General features: G+C 41.4%; 1 protein-coding gene across 14 annotated transcripts in view; it reads left to right on the top strand.

Annotated features, from left to right (window-relative positions):
- Positions 1 to 2,748: 2,748 nt before the first annotated feature.
- Positions 2,749 to 16,160, top strand: part of LOC139661691 (sodium/calcium exchanger 2-like) — a 62,973-nt gene continuing 49,561 nt past the window's right edge. For 3 of the 14 annotated variants that reach the window (XM_071540234.1, XM_071540232.1, XM_071540233.1), the window contains exons 1-5: positions 2,974 to 3,135; positions 8,204 to 8,341; positions 9,414 to 9,641; positions 11,081 to 11,290; positions 11,432 to 11,455. In XM_071540234.1, the coding sequence (XP_071396335.1) occupies positions 3,064 to 3,135; positions 8,204 to 8,341; positions 9,414 to 9,641; positions 11,081 to 11,290; positions 11,432 to 11,455 (672 nt within the window). In that variant the 5' untranslated portion in view covers positions 2,974 to 3,063. Of the gene's footprint in view, positions 3,136 to 8,203; positions 8,342 to 9,413; positions 9,642 to 11,080; positions 11,456 to 16,160 lie in introns of all 14 variants that reach the window. The other 11 variants (XM_071540227.1, XM_071540237.1, XM_071540236.1 and 8 more) reach the window with 10 other exon arrangements.

Genomic DNA, 16,160 nt, shown 5'->3' with positions numbered 1-16,160 from the left:
AATGCAACAGGAAAACAGGAAAAGCTTCAATGTGCTTTTTTTTTTTTTTGACATAAAGTAATTTAAAAAATAAACTAGAGTAAATGAAAATTGCTGTAAGGAAAACAAACGTCAGTACTGTAATGGTTTGCTCAAAAAACAAAACAAAAAAACAAAAACAAATCATGTTACAGTCGTCCACCCGGTCTCCTGTGTTTGGCCACATGTTTTCCTCCACATCACACCTGCTGTATTGGTGGTAATGAGATGGGACTGAGACGGGAATCACCTGTGGTTGGTCTCATTTACATAATTTCAATCAATAATTTTTCACTATTTGTCTCCATAACCATCTTTTTTTTAGGATTTTGAATGTATTTCAATGGAATGGGATTGAATGTATGTTAGGTTTTGAACTTGTAAATTGAAGTTTTGAAAAGAGTATGTAAGCATGTGCAGAATGGGCTGTAGATACACATGGTTCTGCTGGTGGTTTTGACTTTGAGTGAGAAAAGAATTCAAGAATTTTGAAAGCTGTGGTCACTGAATGTCTTTTGTGTTAAACCAATGCATTTTGTGTTACTGTAAAGCAAGGCAAGAGTCAGTCACAGTTTGGTCCGCATAGACTTCTGTTGTGCTAACAGTGTGAAGAGTTTTGAAAAAGTGAGTCTAGCATTGAAACATTAGTCTCCATCTTTGTTGCTCAGCCTCATTGCCGTGGTGTTTCTGCACTGCTCTTCCCAGAGATCACCTGTCAATCAAACGATGTGGGCGGAGCTTGGATCAATCAGTGATAGAGAACAGTAAAATTAATGAAAATGCAGATTATTACTTAAAATATGAGCCATAATTTGCTTTTCTTTTATGATAGCTATCATTTTGTGAAACCACATTACATTTACAACACACTAGGAACAGAAGAATCAAATCAATAAACCAGATTTCATAACTAGAAGACTTACAATGTTCCATTAAAGCCCGCTTAAGCTTAAGGTTATATTATTACAACAAATACAAATGAACAAATTTACACAATAAACCAAGGTTGGATTATTTTTCCACCACTGTGTTTAGTGTGAGTAAAGCTGAGGAGGCACTACACAACTGAACAGAATGAAAAGGCTGAACATCACACACTCATCAACTGACATTCATAGATTTTTTCGTCTTACGTTGTCAAGGCAACACACACCTGACAACCAGCTGGATTTGGGGATCGTACATTTGATGATGAAGTAAAGACTGGGATCACACACTGCCCAAGGTCTCGAACTGAGCTACTGCAACATACGGTTGTGGAATATTCTAACAAGGAAAACTAACAAAAGTAACTGTAAGTTTCCCTTCCTGGAACAGCAGTTTAATCAGAAGTCTAGTGTTTGTCCAGGAAGTGTTTGGCCTTGTGTCTGTAAGCTTTGTGTGTCTGTTGAGTGATTCCCTTTCAGAGAGCGGCAAACATACTTCTATTGTCCTTCTCTCCATTCATGAAAGAATAAATCTTTAATATAGACGGTGTGCTTTATACAATAATTCAGTGAACAACCTAGGAAGATCATCAAAGACATTCAGAGTTTCCCCTTAAATTTCCTCTTACTTCCTCTTAGTGTAGCCTACTTGTACCTGTATCTCCATTTTATTGCTTTCTTGTGTTTTGGCACACACTTTTATTTAAAGTTCCATCTGTTTTTAATTGTATCTTTGTTTGTTTGTTTGTTTGTTTGTTTGTTTGTTTATTAGTTGTACCTGTTTATCTCTTGTATTACCTTTTATTCCTATTTTCTATTTTTTTTTTTTCGGCACACACTTTTATGTAAAGTTCAATCTGTTTTCAATTGTATCTCTGTTTGTTTGTGTGTTTTTAGTTGTACCTGTTTACCTCATATATTACCTTTTATTCCTATTTTCTATCATATATTTTTTTTTTTTTTTTTTTTTTTCTATCATTCATTGTGGTAGTTTCACATCACTGCTTTTGGGTTTTATTGTATGTAAAGCACTTTGTAAACATTGTTTTTAGAAAAGTCACGTCTATATTCTGTATCTGCTCGTTCCAACGCTTCATTGAAGCAGCAGCTGCTTATATTAAGAGAAATATTCGAAGCCAAGCTGCTATTTTTTTTATGGCTGCACCATTAGATCAAATGGAAAAAATCTTGATTTTTTTTTTTGCATAATTTTATACACATTTCCCTGTAATTCAGCATGTTTGGTATCTTTGAAAACCATGGGATTTTGACTAGAATTTAAAATAAAGTTCAGGGGGTTTGAACAAAGCTTGTTTGTAATGATCGATCTGCATAAGGGACCTCAGGGCAGAACTGGACTTTGTTGGATTTCGAACCAAAACAAACATGGAAGTGGAACGGCTCTCTGCTGTATTTATTTTTTTCCTTCTCTCCCGCTCATCTCTCACTGGCTGTTGCCGGTCTCAGCTCAGATCTAAGTTGTTGACCAGCTCACGCTAATCGTCTAGTGTGAGCATATTTATGACAAAAGAGAGAAATGTGTCTTCAAAATCGGTCGAGGGTCTCCCCAGTCTAATTTGTTCTTTGTCTTCTCTCTCTCTCTCTCTCTCTCTCTCTCTCTCTGTCTCTCTCTCTCTTCCAGGTGAGCTAGTTGCACCACTCCCAGCTCCACCCAGCGTCTCCCCCTCCCCCCCACCTCCCTCTTCCTCGGCCTAACCCCCATCATCCTCCGCCTGACCCCTTCCTCCCTCCCTGCCTCCCTCCCTCCCTGCCTCCCTCCCTCCGAAGGGATCCGCACGCCGCCATGTCTGTCGTCTCCTCCCTCCTCCCCTCCCTCCTCCTCTTCCTCCTCCTCCTCCTCCTCCCCCCCCCCTGCCAGCCGGAGTCCCAGCGCGGCGAGCCCGGCGACGGCTCGGACCTGGGCGGGGTGTCGCCCTCCATGTTCCCCGCCTCCTTCAAGCCCTCCGTGTCCTACAGCAACGCCACGGATCCCGGCAAGAGGCAGAAGTGCGAGGAGGTGGCGGTGTGCCGGCCGGGCATCCTGCTGCCCGTCTGGAAGCCCAACCGGCCGGGGCTCGGCGACCAGGTGGCCCGAGCCGTCGTCTACTTCGTGTCGCTCATGTACATGTTCCTGGGAGTGTCCATCATCGCCGACCGCTTCATGGCGTCCATCGAGGTCATCACTTCACAGGTGAGGAAGAGGGGAGGGGAGGGGAGGGGAGGGCTGATCTCCTGAAACTTTGTGAAATAAGCACAAAGTCTTAAAATGCAAATAACATAACGAGGCGGATTTGCCTTCAGCTCCGACAACCGGGTTTGATTCCAAGGTTCTACTAAGGAGATTTCTACTATGAGTGAAGTTTTAATTTTTAGCTAAAGTTTTTCTCATTTGACCATGACCAAATCCTTTCCCAAACTAGTTGCCTAACCTTAACCATAACCTTAATCCCACCCTTAAAGTCCCCATGAAATGAACTCCCATTACTGTTCCTTACTGGAAAACAGTGTATCTTTAATGGTGACCTCATGTTTCACTAGTATGAAAACTTACCAGTAGAAATTTAAGTTTCTACTAGTAAGTACTAGTTTCCCATCAAATCAAACTGCCTTTCTCTCCCTGACTGATCTCCCATTGGTTTAGACTTTTGAATGATCCCTCCCTGCGTTATGTCCCGCCCCCCAACATCCTGTTCCAACAGGAAATACATCAAATCAAGAAAGTAAAGATGCTGTTTAATGGGGTCTTCAAAATGCATTTACTAAAAGTGAAAGAAATATGTTGGAAATATATCAGGTTTGAGTCCAAGCTTGGAATAGAAGGAAATTTCTACAATGTGTTAAGTTTTAATCTTTAGCAAACGTTTTTTCTTATGTAACCATGACCAAATCCTTTCCCTAACCTTAACCACGTTGTTTTAGTTGTGCTCATATCACAAAATCTTATGAGATCATGTTGGGATGGATGGACAGATGGAGTTTCTTCATCACTGACCCCTTTTTGGTTTATCAACACAGAGAGGAGAAAGATGGAGAGAAGGGAGTGATGAAGTGAGGAATGGGTGGATGGATGGATGGATGGATGGATGGATGGATGGATGGTTGGATGGATGGATGGATGGATGGTTGGATGGACTGAAGGATGGATGGATGGATGGATGGATGAATGGATGGATTGATGGATGGATGAACAGATGGATGTGCTCCTAGAAGTCTTCATCAGTCTTCATCGCTGACCAGTACAGTTTATCACCTCAAAGTTTAGGGCGGGGAAAGAAAGATTAAGACATGAAAAGAGGCGAGGATGGATGCATATATGGATGGATGTCATGTATATATTCCTGGGAATTAATAACCCGCTGAATATCAATATTAATAAGCTTCATTACTCACTCAGATTCCATTAATAATCACTCAGACTTGCTTCCTTGATTAATTATTTGAATCTCAATTTGCATATCGGCAGTCAGCGCACGTCTTCCGGTCTGTACAGATCATAATAACTCCACAGACTCTCTCTCTCTCTTAGCTCTGTGAGGAGTCAACAGTCTATGTTCAGTGAAATAAATAACCTGCTGTCAGAACTAAGGGAAGCATAAAGCCCATAAAGCCTGTAAGTAAATGGGCTTCATTTCAAAATGCTTTTGTAGCTCTCGGACAAGGTGGAACCCAACGAACGAAACAGTTTTATTTACCGTTTGAGGAACTCCAATTTACATGGAACAAAACAAAGCCATACATAACATCCACTCTGTCCTACCTAAAGACAAAAACAGGTTTATATATTATAGGACAGGGTCGGCAGCGTTCAGATGCCACCCATTTTCTCTCTCCGCCTACTGACCCACACTTGATCCCACATCCGTTATACAGTCTGGCTCTATAAATCCACAATTCTGAAGTTCATCTGTCAGTTTTTCAAGATGATGACGCAGATGATTCTATTCTTACATACAAGTGTTTTGAAAGAAAAGGTCTTGAGATGACTCACAACTTTAAAGTTAACCCAGAATTCGTATTACTTTCATGCCAGGAATCATTTTTGTTACAGTAGGTGTCAGTTTCTTCCCAGATGGCCTTGTTCTGTCTTGTTTCGGAGAGAAACTCTTCAAATCATCTTAAAGTCTTCACAGACTATCAAAGAAATCAGTTACTCTGACTTCATGCACACAGATATAATTTAACACAGAGAACACAGCCGCTGGAGTTTCTCAGATGATTTCCCTGCAGTACACTAACCATTGGTTTCTGCAAGAATACGCACATGTCCAGCCATAAACGCTGTATTGGAGAGTGTTGGGCAGGTTACTCGGAAAATGTAATCAATTACTCTTTACTTATTACTCATTTAAAATTCCTCAGCAGCAGCAGTGATTAGTTCCATTCCTCGCTCCATTACTTTGCGTCTCGTTGGCAGCAGCGGCTCCTTGTTCCTCCCTGAGTTTCTCATCGCTGTGTTTCTGTGTCAGATGCTTTGATAAACTGGATGTTGAATTTTTCTCTGTAGAAAGAGTTTCACTGCCACAGAAAGTTCACAACGGACCAGAATGTTCTTTGATCCTTGACTGAGATCAATTCAAAGTAATGGGAAAACTTCCAGATGCTGAAAGTCTGCGTCTCTGCCTCAGCCTCCAGCTTTTGTTTTGCTTTTTTAGCAAGTAGCCGATGTAAACATGCTGCATGTCCTGAAGATACGTATGACAAAAAAACAAACAGTTTTCAAAGGGGAGAAAAGCTTGAAGGGGATTCAGGTTTAAGTGTTACAGGGATTAGTAAATGTAATGTATTTACTGAATTTGAAATTGTAATCCCTTACATTACTCATTACTGAAAAAAGTCCAACACTGGTATTGAACCAGTTATGCTTCCCTATCAGGCCTCAAAGCTATCCATAATTGGCGGCTATTGATTCATATTGTTAACAAATGAAAGACTCATGCAAAAAACTCACACCTTCATGGGAATCCATCCATAAGTCAATGGGAATATGTTTATGATTTAGCTGTAAGTGATTCGTCAAAGCTTTCTATTGTCGAGGTTTTATTGAGTGTTTGACCAGCATTGTGAGAGAATCTGTCTGCATTGTCACATCATTGTCTCTTCACACTGAACCAGGCCTGCATGGTTTCCTCAATGGGAACAACAAAGATTTCCCTCTCCGTCCATAGAGCCTCCGTGTCAATGTACATTACCCTCAATTGTTTTCAGAGAGAGAGAGAGAGAGAGGGAGAGGGAGAGAGAGAGTTTGTATATTTGTGTATGCATGCATGTTGTTTTCTGTGGCAGTGAGCATGTTTGTGTGTGTGTGTGTGTGTGTGTGTGTGTGTGTGTGTGTGTGTGTGTGTGTGTGTGTGTGTGTGTGTGTGTGTGTGTGTGTGTGTGTGTGTGTTGCCCCAAGCGGCCTGTAATGGTGCGGGTCTTGAGGTTATGCTGTTGTAAGCATTTTAGGAGAGAGAGAGAGAAAGAGAGAGTGAGAGGGAAAGAGAGAGTCCTGGGAGGATTGTATGGAGCCTGATGTTCCATATGGGAGAAGAGGAAGAGGAGATGGGAAGGTCAGCTGGAGGGAGGAGAGAGAAGAGGAAGGAGGAGGGAATATCTACACACTGAATATACAAACCATTAGGGACAGATTCCTCATATTGAGTTGCAGCTCCTTTTGCACAATCCACATCTAAATTGTCTCAAAGCTTAAAAATCCTTCTCTAACTCGTCTGCTTCTCTTCATCTACATCTCCTCCTTTGTGATCGCTATAGACTTATTAAGGAAAATCAATATTGTATAATTGGAGTGATCGGATAATTAATTGGATGGATTCACTTCATCTGTGAGCCTCATGAAAACTCATCGGCAGATTTTGTTGCACTTTTACTCACAGTAAAGAGTGGTGGGACGATGACACCGTCTGACACAGCAGATTTACACGCTCCTGCTTGAAGCTGATTGGCTTTCGCTTCACTGTTTCACACAAATTTCTCTCTCAAGTCGGAAAAAAACCTCTTTTTTGCCTCAATTTGCGACGTGTAAATAGCAAAGTCGCCTCCGCTCACTTTATTCACCCCGTTATTTATCTTGCACTCCAAAGAGAATGGATGGGATGACAGTGATCGAGATGCGGAGAGAGAGAGAGAGAGCTAGAGGGAGAGAGAGCAGGGGTAATAGAGACGGTAGCAGAGACAGAGGTAGAGGGGGAGCGATGGATTGTGGGAAAGCGGAACAGAAGGGTTAATAGAGAAGAGGGCATCCATCCATCTTTTTCAAGGTCAATGTAAATGAATGTCTGATCGTTTATCCCACAATCCCTCAACAACAGAACCGCCTCACCTGATCCGGCACACGGCTGCTGCGTCCTCTATATGCTGTGTGTGTGTGTGTGTGTGTGTGTGTGTGTGTGTGTGTGTGTGTGTGTGTGTGGAAGCAGGGGGGCGTGTTATGATGATATATTTAGAAAGTGTGTGTGCATGTGTATGTATGAGAGACAGAGAGAGAAAGAAAGCACCATATATATCCGGCATTATCATCATTCATGTTTATCCTCCACTCCAGATGACTCTGTGTGTTGTGTGTGTTGTGTGTGGTGTGTGTGTGTGTGTGTGTGTGTGTGTGTGTTGTGTGTGTGTGTGTGGTCTGCCCTTACTGTAAGGATTTATGCGTCTAGAGCAGATAGAGAGGAGAGTACAGTGCTGAATAAGGAGCTTAAAGTGATGAATAGAGAGAGAGAGCGAGGGATAAATCTGTGTTTGTATGGAGATAAGCGGGACAGCAGGCAGGTGAGAGAGACTGTCATGTGATGAGAAGGTCACAGGTTCGATCCCCAGCAACAGACAATGAATCCACATCTGCCACAGTGTCCTTGAGCAAGAACCTGAACCCTCACCTGACCTCTTTCAATTCACTATTCACAGTGGTAATCCTCAAGTTCCTCAGTCTCCATCTTTGTCCCTCAGCCTCACTGTGGTGTCTCTGCACTGCTCTTCCCACAGATCACCTGTCAATCAAACAGTGTGGGCGGAGCTTGGATTTTCTGTTGATGCAGTTTGAGTTTCTCTTTTCTTTGTCTGTTCAGCCATGGTGGCTGTCACTGCTCATGCTAACTACCCAGTTCTTCTTCTTCTGTTTATTCCAAACAAACCGGAAACGTAAAACACATAAACACATTGTTAATTTTATATGCCAAGAGCTCTAAAAACTAACCCAAAGAGTGTTCTGTGTGTGTGTGTGTGTGTGTGTGTGTGTGTGTGTGTGTGTGTGTGCTGGCCAACAGGAGAAGGAGGTGACCATCACGATGCCTAACGGCGAGACATCGGTGGCGACGGTTCGGATCTGGAACGAGACGGTGTCCAACCTGACTCTGATGGCTCTGGGCTCCAGCGCTCCTGAGATCCTGCTGTCTGTCATAGAGGTATACACACACACACACACACACACACACACACATACACACACACATACACACACACACACACGCGCGCGCACACACACACACACACACATACACACACACACACACACACACACACACACACAGAACCATGTTCCAGCCTCTCCTCCTCCTCTCTCTCTCTCTCTCTTTCTCTCTCTCACTCTTTTCAATAGAGAACAAAGACTAATAACACTGTTATTACACAGGTCACTGAACTTGGTAACCTGAGATAATAACAGAACTTTCTCCCTCTTTCTAACTTGTAATTTAAAGTGTTCGTTTTTCAATTGTTGTAATCCATTATTAGTTAAAATTAGAATGTGGCTACTCTAGCTTTTCTGTCATTGTGTTTCAATTTTTTGTCAGCAATTTTTTTTTTTTAAGTAGAAAAAATGTGGTAATCCTGTAGTGCAGAAAATATGATGCTAATTGAAAAAACCCAATCTAAGTCTGCTTGATATAAATGAGATCAGCTTACTGTTTTAAAAACAGAGCAACAGTCTTGCATTGCATTTTAAAACACTGATGTCAGTTCAAGCCATATTGCTACAGCAGGTTTTCTACTTCTACCAAAGAATAACTTTATAAAGTAACTTGCTACTCTTTAGGATACAGTAAGTAACAAAGTAAAGTAACTAATTACTTTTAAAATAAACTTTCCCCATCACTAAGAGCAGCTGTGTTGGTAACACTTTACAATAAGGGTACATTAATTAAGGGTTAGTTAGTTAGGTATTAATTTATACATTATTTAATAGTCATCTTTATAAACTATTACATAATGTATAAATGAATACCTTAGTTAACATGAACACCATTAGTAAATTATTACCAGACACATTTGTTAACTGTTAATTAAGGGTTAGTTAATGCTTATTAAGCATTAACTAACCCTTAATTAATGTACCCTTATTGTAAAGTGTTACCACTGTGTTTTGCGTTCCTGTTAGTTTGTTCCCGCTGCTTCAACCTGTTTATCTATCTGTCTGTCCCCTCCACACACACACACACACACACACACACACACACACACACACACACGTCTCCGCAGGTGTGTGGCCATAAGTTCAAGGCGGGGGAGCTGGGACCGGGGACCATCGTGGGCAGCGCCGCCTTCAACATGTTTGTGATCATCGGCCTGTGTGTGTGGGTGATCCCCGACGGAGAGTCCCGCAAGATCAAACACCTGCGCGTCTTCTTCATCACCGCCTTCTGGAGCATCTTCGCCTACATCTGGCTCTACCTCATCCTGTCCGTCATCTCGCCCGGCGTCGTGGAGGTCAGAGGGACTGCGGGAGTGAAGGGGGGAGTGTGTGTGTGAGAGAGAGTGTGTGTGTGTGTGTGTGAAAGGACGGAGGGTTTAGAGGCAGAGGTGGAAAGTAACTAAGTACGTTTACTCGAATACTGTACTTAAGTACAATTTTGAGGTACTTGTACTTTACTTGAGTATTACCATTATATGCTACTTTATACTTCTACTCCACTACATTTCAGAGGGAAATATTGTACTTTTTACTCCACTACCTTTATTTGATAACTTAAGTTACTAGTTACTTTGCTGATTCAGATTATTAATACAAAATATAATCAACTAATAAATTGTGATGTATTATTATAGATTACTGTAAGCTACCCAGCAGTATATAAAGTAGTGGAAATCAGCCCCATCTTTTGCAGCTGCAACATTAAAGTGATGCTTACACATTAATGCATCAATAATTATAATTCAATAATATAATATATACTGTATTATTCTGAAATGGGCCAGTCTGCATAATGGGTACTTTAAGTACATTTTGATGCTAATACTTTTGTACTTTTACTTAAGTAACATTTTGAATGCAGGACGTTTACTTGTAACAGAGTATTTTTATACTGTGGTATTTCTACTTTTACTTAAGTAAAAGATTGGAGTACTTCTTCCACCACTGGTTTAGAGGCAGAGAGATAAAACAGAAAGAGGAGAGAGAGTGTTCATCTGAAGAGAGAGAGAGAGAAAGAGAGATAGAGTCTGCCGATGGGCTTTAATCAAACATCTGACAACACAACAGAAAACACCCTCGACTCTCACATCCACCCACGTATGTGAACACACACACACACACACACACACACACACACACACACACACACACACACACACACACACACACACACACACACAGTAGCAGCAGCAACAAAGCTGAGTACACAAAAATGTGACGTGCCATTAATCCGTTCAATTAACCTCCAGTCAGAAGCTGCAGAGGACAGCGATGTAATGAAACTACATGTAATAAAACAATAATAATAATAATGTAATAAAATCATGATTAGCGATAATTTCATAGCATTTTTGAGCCCAAAACTTAATAACTTACTACATTTATGGCATAAATCGCATTAACATTCTGACATTTTGACTCCACCCAGATTAACTGGATAATGTTTTGCTGACAGCAGATTAATGAATATCAGGTTCTTCACTCACAATATAAACATTTACTCGTTGACTGGTGTTACTTTCACTTCTTTCTTGACATAGAAAAGACATTCAAAGATATTTTAGGGTGTTATTGTATTATTCATGAATGTTATTACATTATTCAGGCAAAATGGTTTCTGAGTCAGTAATAACCAGTAAATAATGTAAGAAGTTATTATGTTGTTAGTAAACATGGTGTGTGTGTGTCTATCTATTTGTGTGTGTGTGTGTGTGTGTGTGTGTGTGTGTGTCAGGTGTGGGAGGCCCTGGTGACTCTGCTCTACTTCCCGGTGTGTGTGCTCCTGGCCTGGATCGCCGACCGCCGCCTGCTCTTCTACAAGTACATGGGGAAGCGTTACCACAAGCGGCACGGCATCGTCGTGGAAACGGAGGGCGACCTGACGCCCAACAAGGGCGGCATGGAGATGATCATGGACGGGAAGTTCCCGCCGCGGGGGGGCGCCGTGATGCCCGCCGAGAACTGCGGGGGCGGCCAGGACGGCGCCGCGGCCAATAACGTCGGGGCGGCGGGGGCCATGGCGACGGTAACCGGGGGCAACCTGCCCAACTCCAACAGCACGACGGTGAATGTGGAGAGCACCAAGGAGCTGGACGAGAGCCGCAAGGAGGTGAGAGACAGATAGAGAGAGAGAGAGAGAGATAGAGAGAGAGAGAAGGAGAGAGAGAGAGAGAGAGAGAGAGAGAGAAGGAGAAATAGAGAGAGAGTGGGAGAGCGACAGAGAGACTGACAGAGAGAGAGGGAGAGAAAGAGATAGAGAGAGAGAAGGAGAAAGAGAGAGAGCGGGAGAGAGACAGAGAGACTGACAGAGAGGGAGAGAAAGAGAGAGAGAGAAGGAGAAAGAAAGAGAGAGAGAGCAGAAGAGAGACAGAGAGACTGACAGAGAGAGAGAGAGGGAAAGAAAGAGAGAGAGAGAAGGAGAAAGAGAGAGAGCGGGAGAGAGACAGAGAGACTGACAGAAAGAGGGAGAGAAAGAGAGAGAGAGGAGAAAGAGAGAGAGAGTGCAGGAGAGAGACAGAGAGACTGACAGAGAGAGAGAGAGAGAGAGAGAGTGAAGGAGAAAGAGAGAGAGAGCGGGAGAGAGACAGAGAGACTGACAGAGATAGGGAGAGAGAGAAGGAGAAAGAGAGAGCGGGAGAGAGACAGAGAGACTGACAGAGAGAGGCAGAGGGAGAGAAAGAGAGATAGAGAAAGAGACTGACAGAGAGAGAGAGACTGAGAGAGCGATGGAGAGAGAGAGAGAGAGAAAGAGAGAGATGGAGAGAGAGATAGAGAGAGAGCGAAAGGAAGTGGAGATTGAAAATGGGTGTAGAGAGAACTGTGTTTGTGGGAGAGAGAGAGGAAGAGAAAGAATGAGACAGACAGAGAGAGAGAGAGAGAGACTAAGAAAGACTGTGGGAGATAGAAAGGAAACAAGGATGAAGGGAGATGGAGAGAAAAGAGAACAACAATGGAAAGAGGGAGAAAAGGAGGACAAGAAGCTAAACCAACATTTGACAGGCAGGATGTCAAAAGCCCAAAGACGTCACAGTGCGGTTAAAACAAAATCACATTAAAGCAGCTTCAGAAACTGTTTTGAAGTGAAATCAGAAAGATTTAGTTTCCCATCTCACAGAACGATGCAGGCAGCAGCTTGGACGACTACAGGATCATCTCAGCTTTCATTTTGCTGCTGTATTTACCTCGGTTTGTAATGTTGGTGCAGGCCGCTGCATCAACAACTAGTCAGTGTTAAAATGTTATTGGGTGTAAGTAAGTAAACTTATAACTTATAACTTATAAAGCGCCTTTTGAAACCAGAGTTACAAGGTGCTGTACAATGAAAGCATAAAAAATAGAAATAAAAAAGAAAGGTAGAAACAGAAAAGCAGAAAATAACAAAATAAAAACAGTAAAACTGCACAGAAGGCAAACACACGTTACAAAACGAAGTGCTTACGAAACAAGTGAGTTTTTAAAAGCTTCTTAAAACTATCCACTGACTCTGCATTTTTTATTACTAAAGGAAGACGGTTCCAGAGAGTGGAGCTACAACTGAAAAAGCTCCGTCACCTTTAGTTTTAAGCCTAACGGACGGCTAGAAGGCCTTGGTCAGAAGACCTGAGAGATCTCAATGATCTCACTGTGGCAAAGGGACACAATAATTCAGATATATAAAGTGGGGCCAGCCCATGTAGTGCTTTATAGGTGATTAAGAGAATTTTAAAATTAATTCTGCAGTCGATGTGTCACCGATGTAGAGTGGCCAACACTGGTGTAATGTGTGACCTACGGCGTGGATTGGTTAAAAGTCTGGCGGCCGCATTTTGGACCTGGAGCCGAGACACAGAGGAGCGACTCAGGGTGGTGAACAGTGAACAGTGAATTGCAATAATCAAGACGGGAGGAGACAAAAACATGAATGATTTTTTCCAGATCTTGAAAGGATAATACAGATTTGATTTTGGCTATGTTTCTTAGTTGAAAGAAACAGGATTGGACCACTTTCTTTCAGTGGGGGAAGAAGTACTCAGATCTTTTACTTAAGTAAAAGTAGAAATACCACAGTATAAAAATACTCTGTTACAAGTAAAAGTCCTGCATTCAAAATGTTACTTAAGTAAAAGTACAAAAGTATTAGCATCAAAATGTACTTAAAGCAACAAAAGTAAAAGTACCCATTATGCAGAATGGCCATTTCAGAATAATACAGTATATATTATATTATTGAATTATAATTATTGATGCATTGATGTGTAAGCATCACTTTAATGTTGCAGCTGGAAAAGGTGGGGCTGATTTCCACTACTTTATATACTGCTGGGTATCTTACAGTAATCTATAATAATACATCACAGTTTATTAGTTGATTATATTTTGTATTAATAATCTCAATCTGCAAAGTATCTAGTAACTTAACTAGTAACCAGTTATCAAATAAAGGTAGTGGAGTAAAAAGTACAATATTTCCCTCTGAAATGTAGTGGAGTAGAAGTATAGTAGCATAAAATGGTAATACTCAAGTAAAGTACAAGTACCTCAAAATTGTATTTAAGTACAGTATTCGAGTAAATGTACTTAGTTACTTTCCACCTCTGCTTTCTTTAAATACAACTCAACGTTCACATGTTGGTCAAAGAAGACTCCTAGGTTTTTTGAGGCTTACTTAACATTTGCTGCTAAAGGACCCAATACACTGCTGTATTTTATCAGAAATGCTGTGATGGTGTGAGAGTGTGAGAGGAGGAGGAGAGGAAAGGAAGGAAGTGTGCAATTCATACAGGGGCCGCGCATTTCTACACACATTTAGAGACCGTCATCGCTGCAGATTTGCGTTGTGCTTTATAATCATTCTATAATCTCATCTCCTTTGTGTTTTTTTTGTGTGTGAAAGACAAAGTTGAGACAGAAAACACCAGTTCTGCTGCTGTGATTCCACTGCAGGGCAAACTGATGAGGAACTTCCCTGCAGGAGACAGTTAGAAAGTCACTAATAAAACTCTGAGTCTGGCTCCAGCTGTGACGGACGGCTCCAATTTTGAAGTGTCCCATGTGTGTTTTCTTCGTTATACATTTTGTGACACATTTTTTTAGCACTTATTTGATTAGGTAAGTTTAACAAGACTTGTGCAATCCGGTAAAAAAAAAAAAAGGAGGAAAGTCTGCACTACTAAATAAACTACAAACGTTTCTTACAATGCACAGCAGCAGACAAAGAAACAAACGTCTTTCAGCACCAACCAGCTTCATCAGATAGTTTGTAAACCCCCCCCAATTTATTTAGGATTTTTCAGCATACAGTCTCAAAAACAACACAAAAGTCAACATATTCCCATAGGTGCAAGAAAGAACAATAAATAAATAAATGAAAAAAGATCCAAAAAATAAAAAGATCCAAAAATACATACACATAAAATAAATAATAATAATAGAACTTAAAAAAACAGTAGTTGTGGGTAGAGAGTCATATTTTTAACAGAATTGACAGGAGATAGGGAAAGAAAGAAAGAAAGAAGCGCCAAAGGTTAGACAGGACAGAGATGAACATGGGGAGGCTTGACAGAAAGAGGATGAAAAAGCGATAATGAGGGTCAGAGGGGTCGAGGAGAAATGAGACAGCGGGAGAAAGAAAGAAAGACAGAAAGAAAGAGACAGAAAGAGAGAGACAGAAAGAAAGAGACAGAAAGAGAGAGACAGAAAGAATGCGCTGAAGGAAGATGAAAGACAACAAGTTTTGTTTGCCTGCCAGCTACTTAGCATGACTGCTTCAGAAGGACGGCAGGATGCGAAGAGAGAGAGAGAGAGACAGAAGGAAACAAGTGCTGCTGGACAGAGGAAGAGAGAGAGACCAGCAGGAGGGAGAGATGAAGGCCGTCCTCCCACACAGTGTGAGGAGTGTTGTCAGGTAGAGAGAGAGAGAGAGAGAGAGAGAGAGAGAGAGAGAGAGAGAGAGAGAGAGAGGAGCTGATGTAACCGTCCCATGTGGCACAAACTGGAGGCTCTGATACTTAATAGCTATCATCACTCAGATATATCGGGAATATATGGAGATGTGTGTTGTTTTTCAGTGTAATATTTAGTCATGATGATTATAATTGTGTTTAATCCAATTCCTCCCTGCTCCTCATGTTTTAGCTCCTGATGTGTTTCGGCACTACCACAGATAACAGTTTAGTTCCAAGCTGAAGATAGGCTAATATATTAACCTTTATTTAACCAGTTAAAAAATCCCATTGGTTTTAGGTTTTATTTATTCACACCATGAAAGAAAAACAATAAAGACAATAAAAAACCAAAAAAAAAGGGGGGCGTGTGCCGGAGCGGTTTGAAACCCAAGTGACTTATAAAAGTATCTCAATGATAACAAAAATTTAATCATATGATGTATACAATGGAAACAACAATAACCAAAAACAAAAAACCTAGACAATAAACAAACAAACAAAAAGACAAAAAACAAGTAAATTAAGAGTGTGTGTGTGTGTGTGTGTGTGTGTGTGTGTGTGTGTGTGTGTGTGTGTGTGTGTGTGTGTGTGTCTTGATTCATCAGGCTGGCCCCCAATCAGCAGCATGACTAGTTTATGGCTAGAATCTGTTATGTTGGCGTTCCTTTATGTGCTGGAAGTGATTTTCAGACTGCTCCTCCACACAATGGCAGTGAATGGAGAGAGAGAGAAAAAAAAACACAATTCTCCAGTCTCCAATTCTCCAAGGTAGTACCAAGGTTCAGCACTTTAAGTAGGTTTATCCTCCACTAGATCCCTGGTCCAGTCAGAAATGTTGATTGTGTTTTCTGTTGGTGAATGTAGGTAGAAACAGTTTTTGGATGTGGAGGA

Source organism: Centroberyx affinis, unplaced genomic scaffold (genome assembly GCF_046629955.1).
Source record: "Centroberyx affinis isolate AG114_WGS23_722 - 3 ecotype Tasmania unplaced genomic scaffold, CSIRO-AGI_Caff_v1 ptg003587l_1, whole genome shotgun sequence".
Taxonomy (NCBI): Eukaryota; Metazoa; Chordata; class Actinopteri; order Beryciformes; family Berycidae; genus Centroberyx; species Centroberyx affinis.
This window is presented reverse-complemented; position numbering and strand designations above follow the sequence as displayed.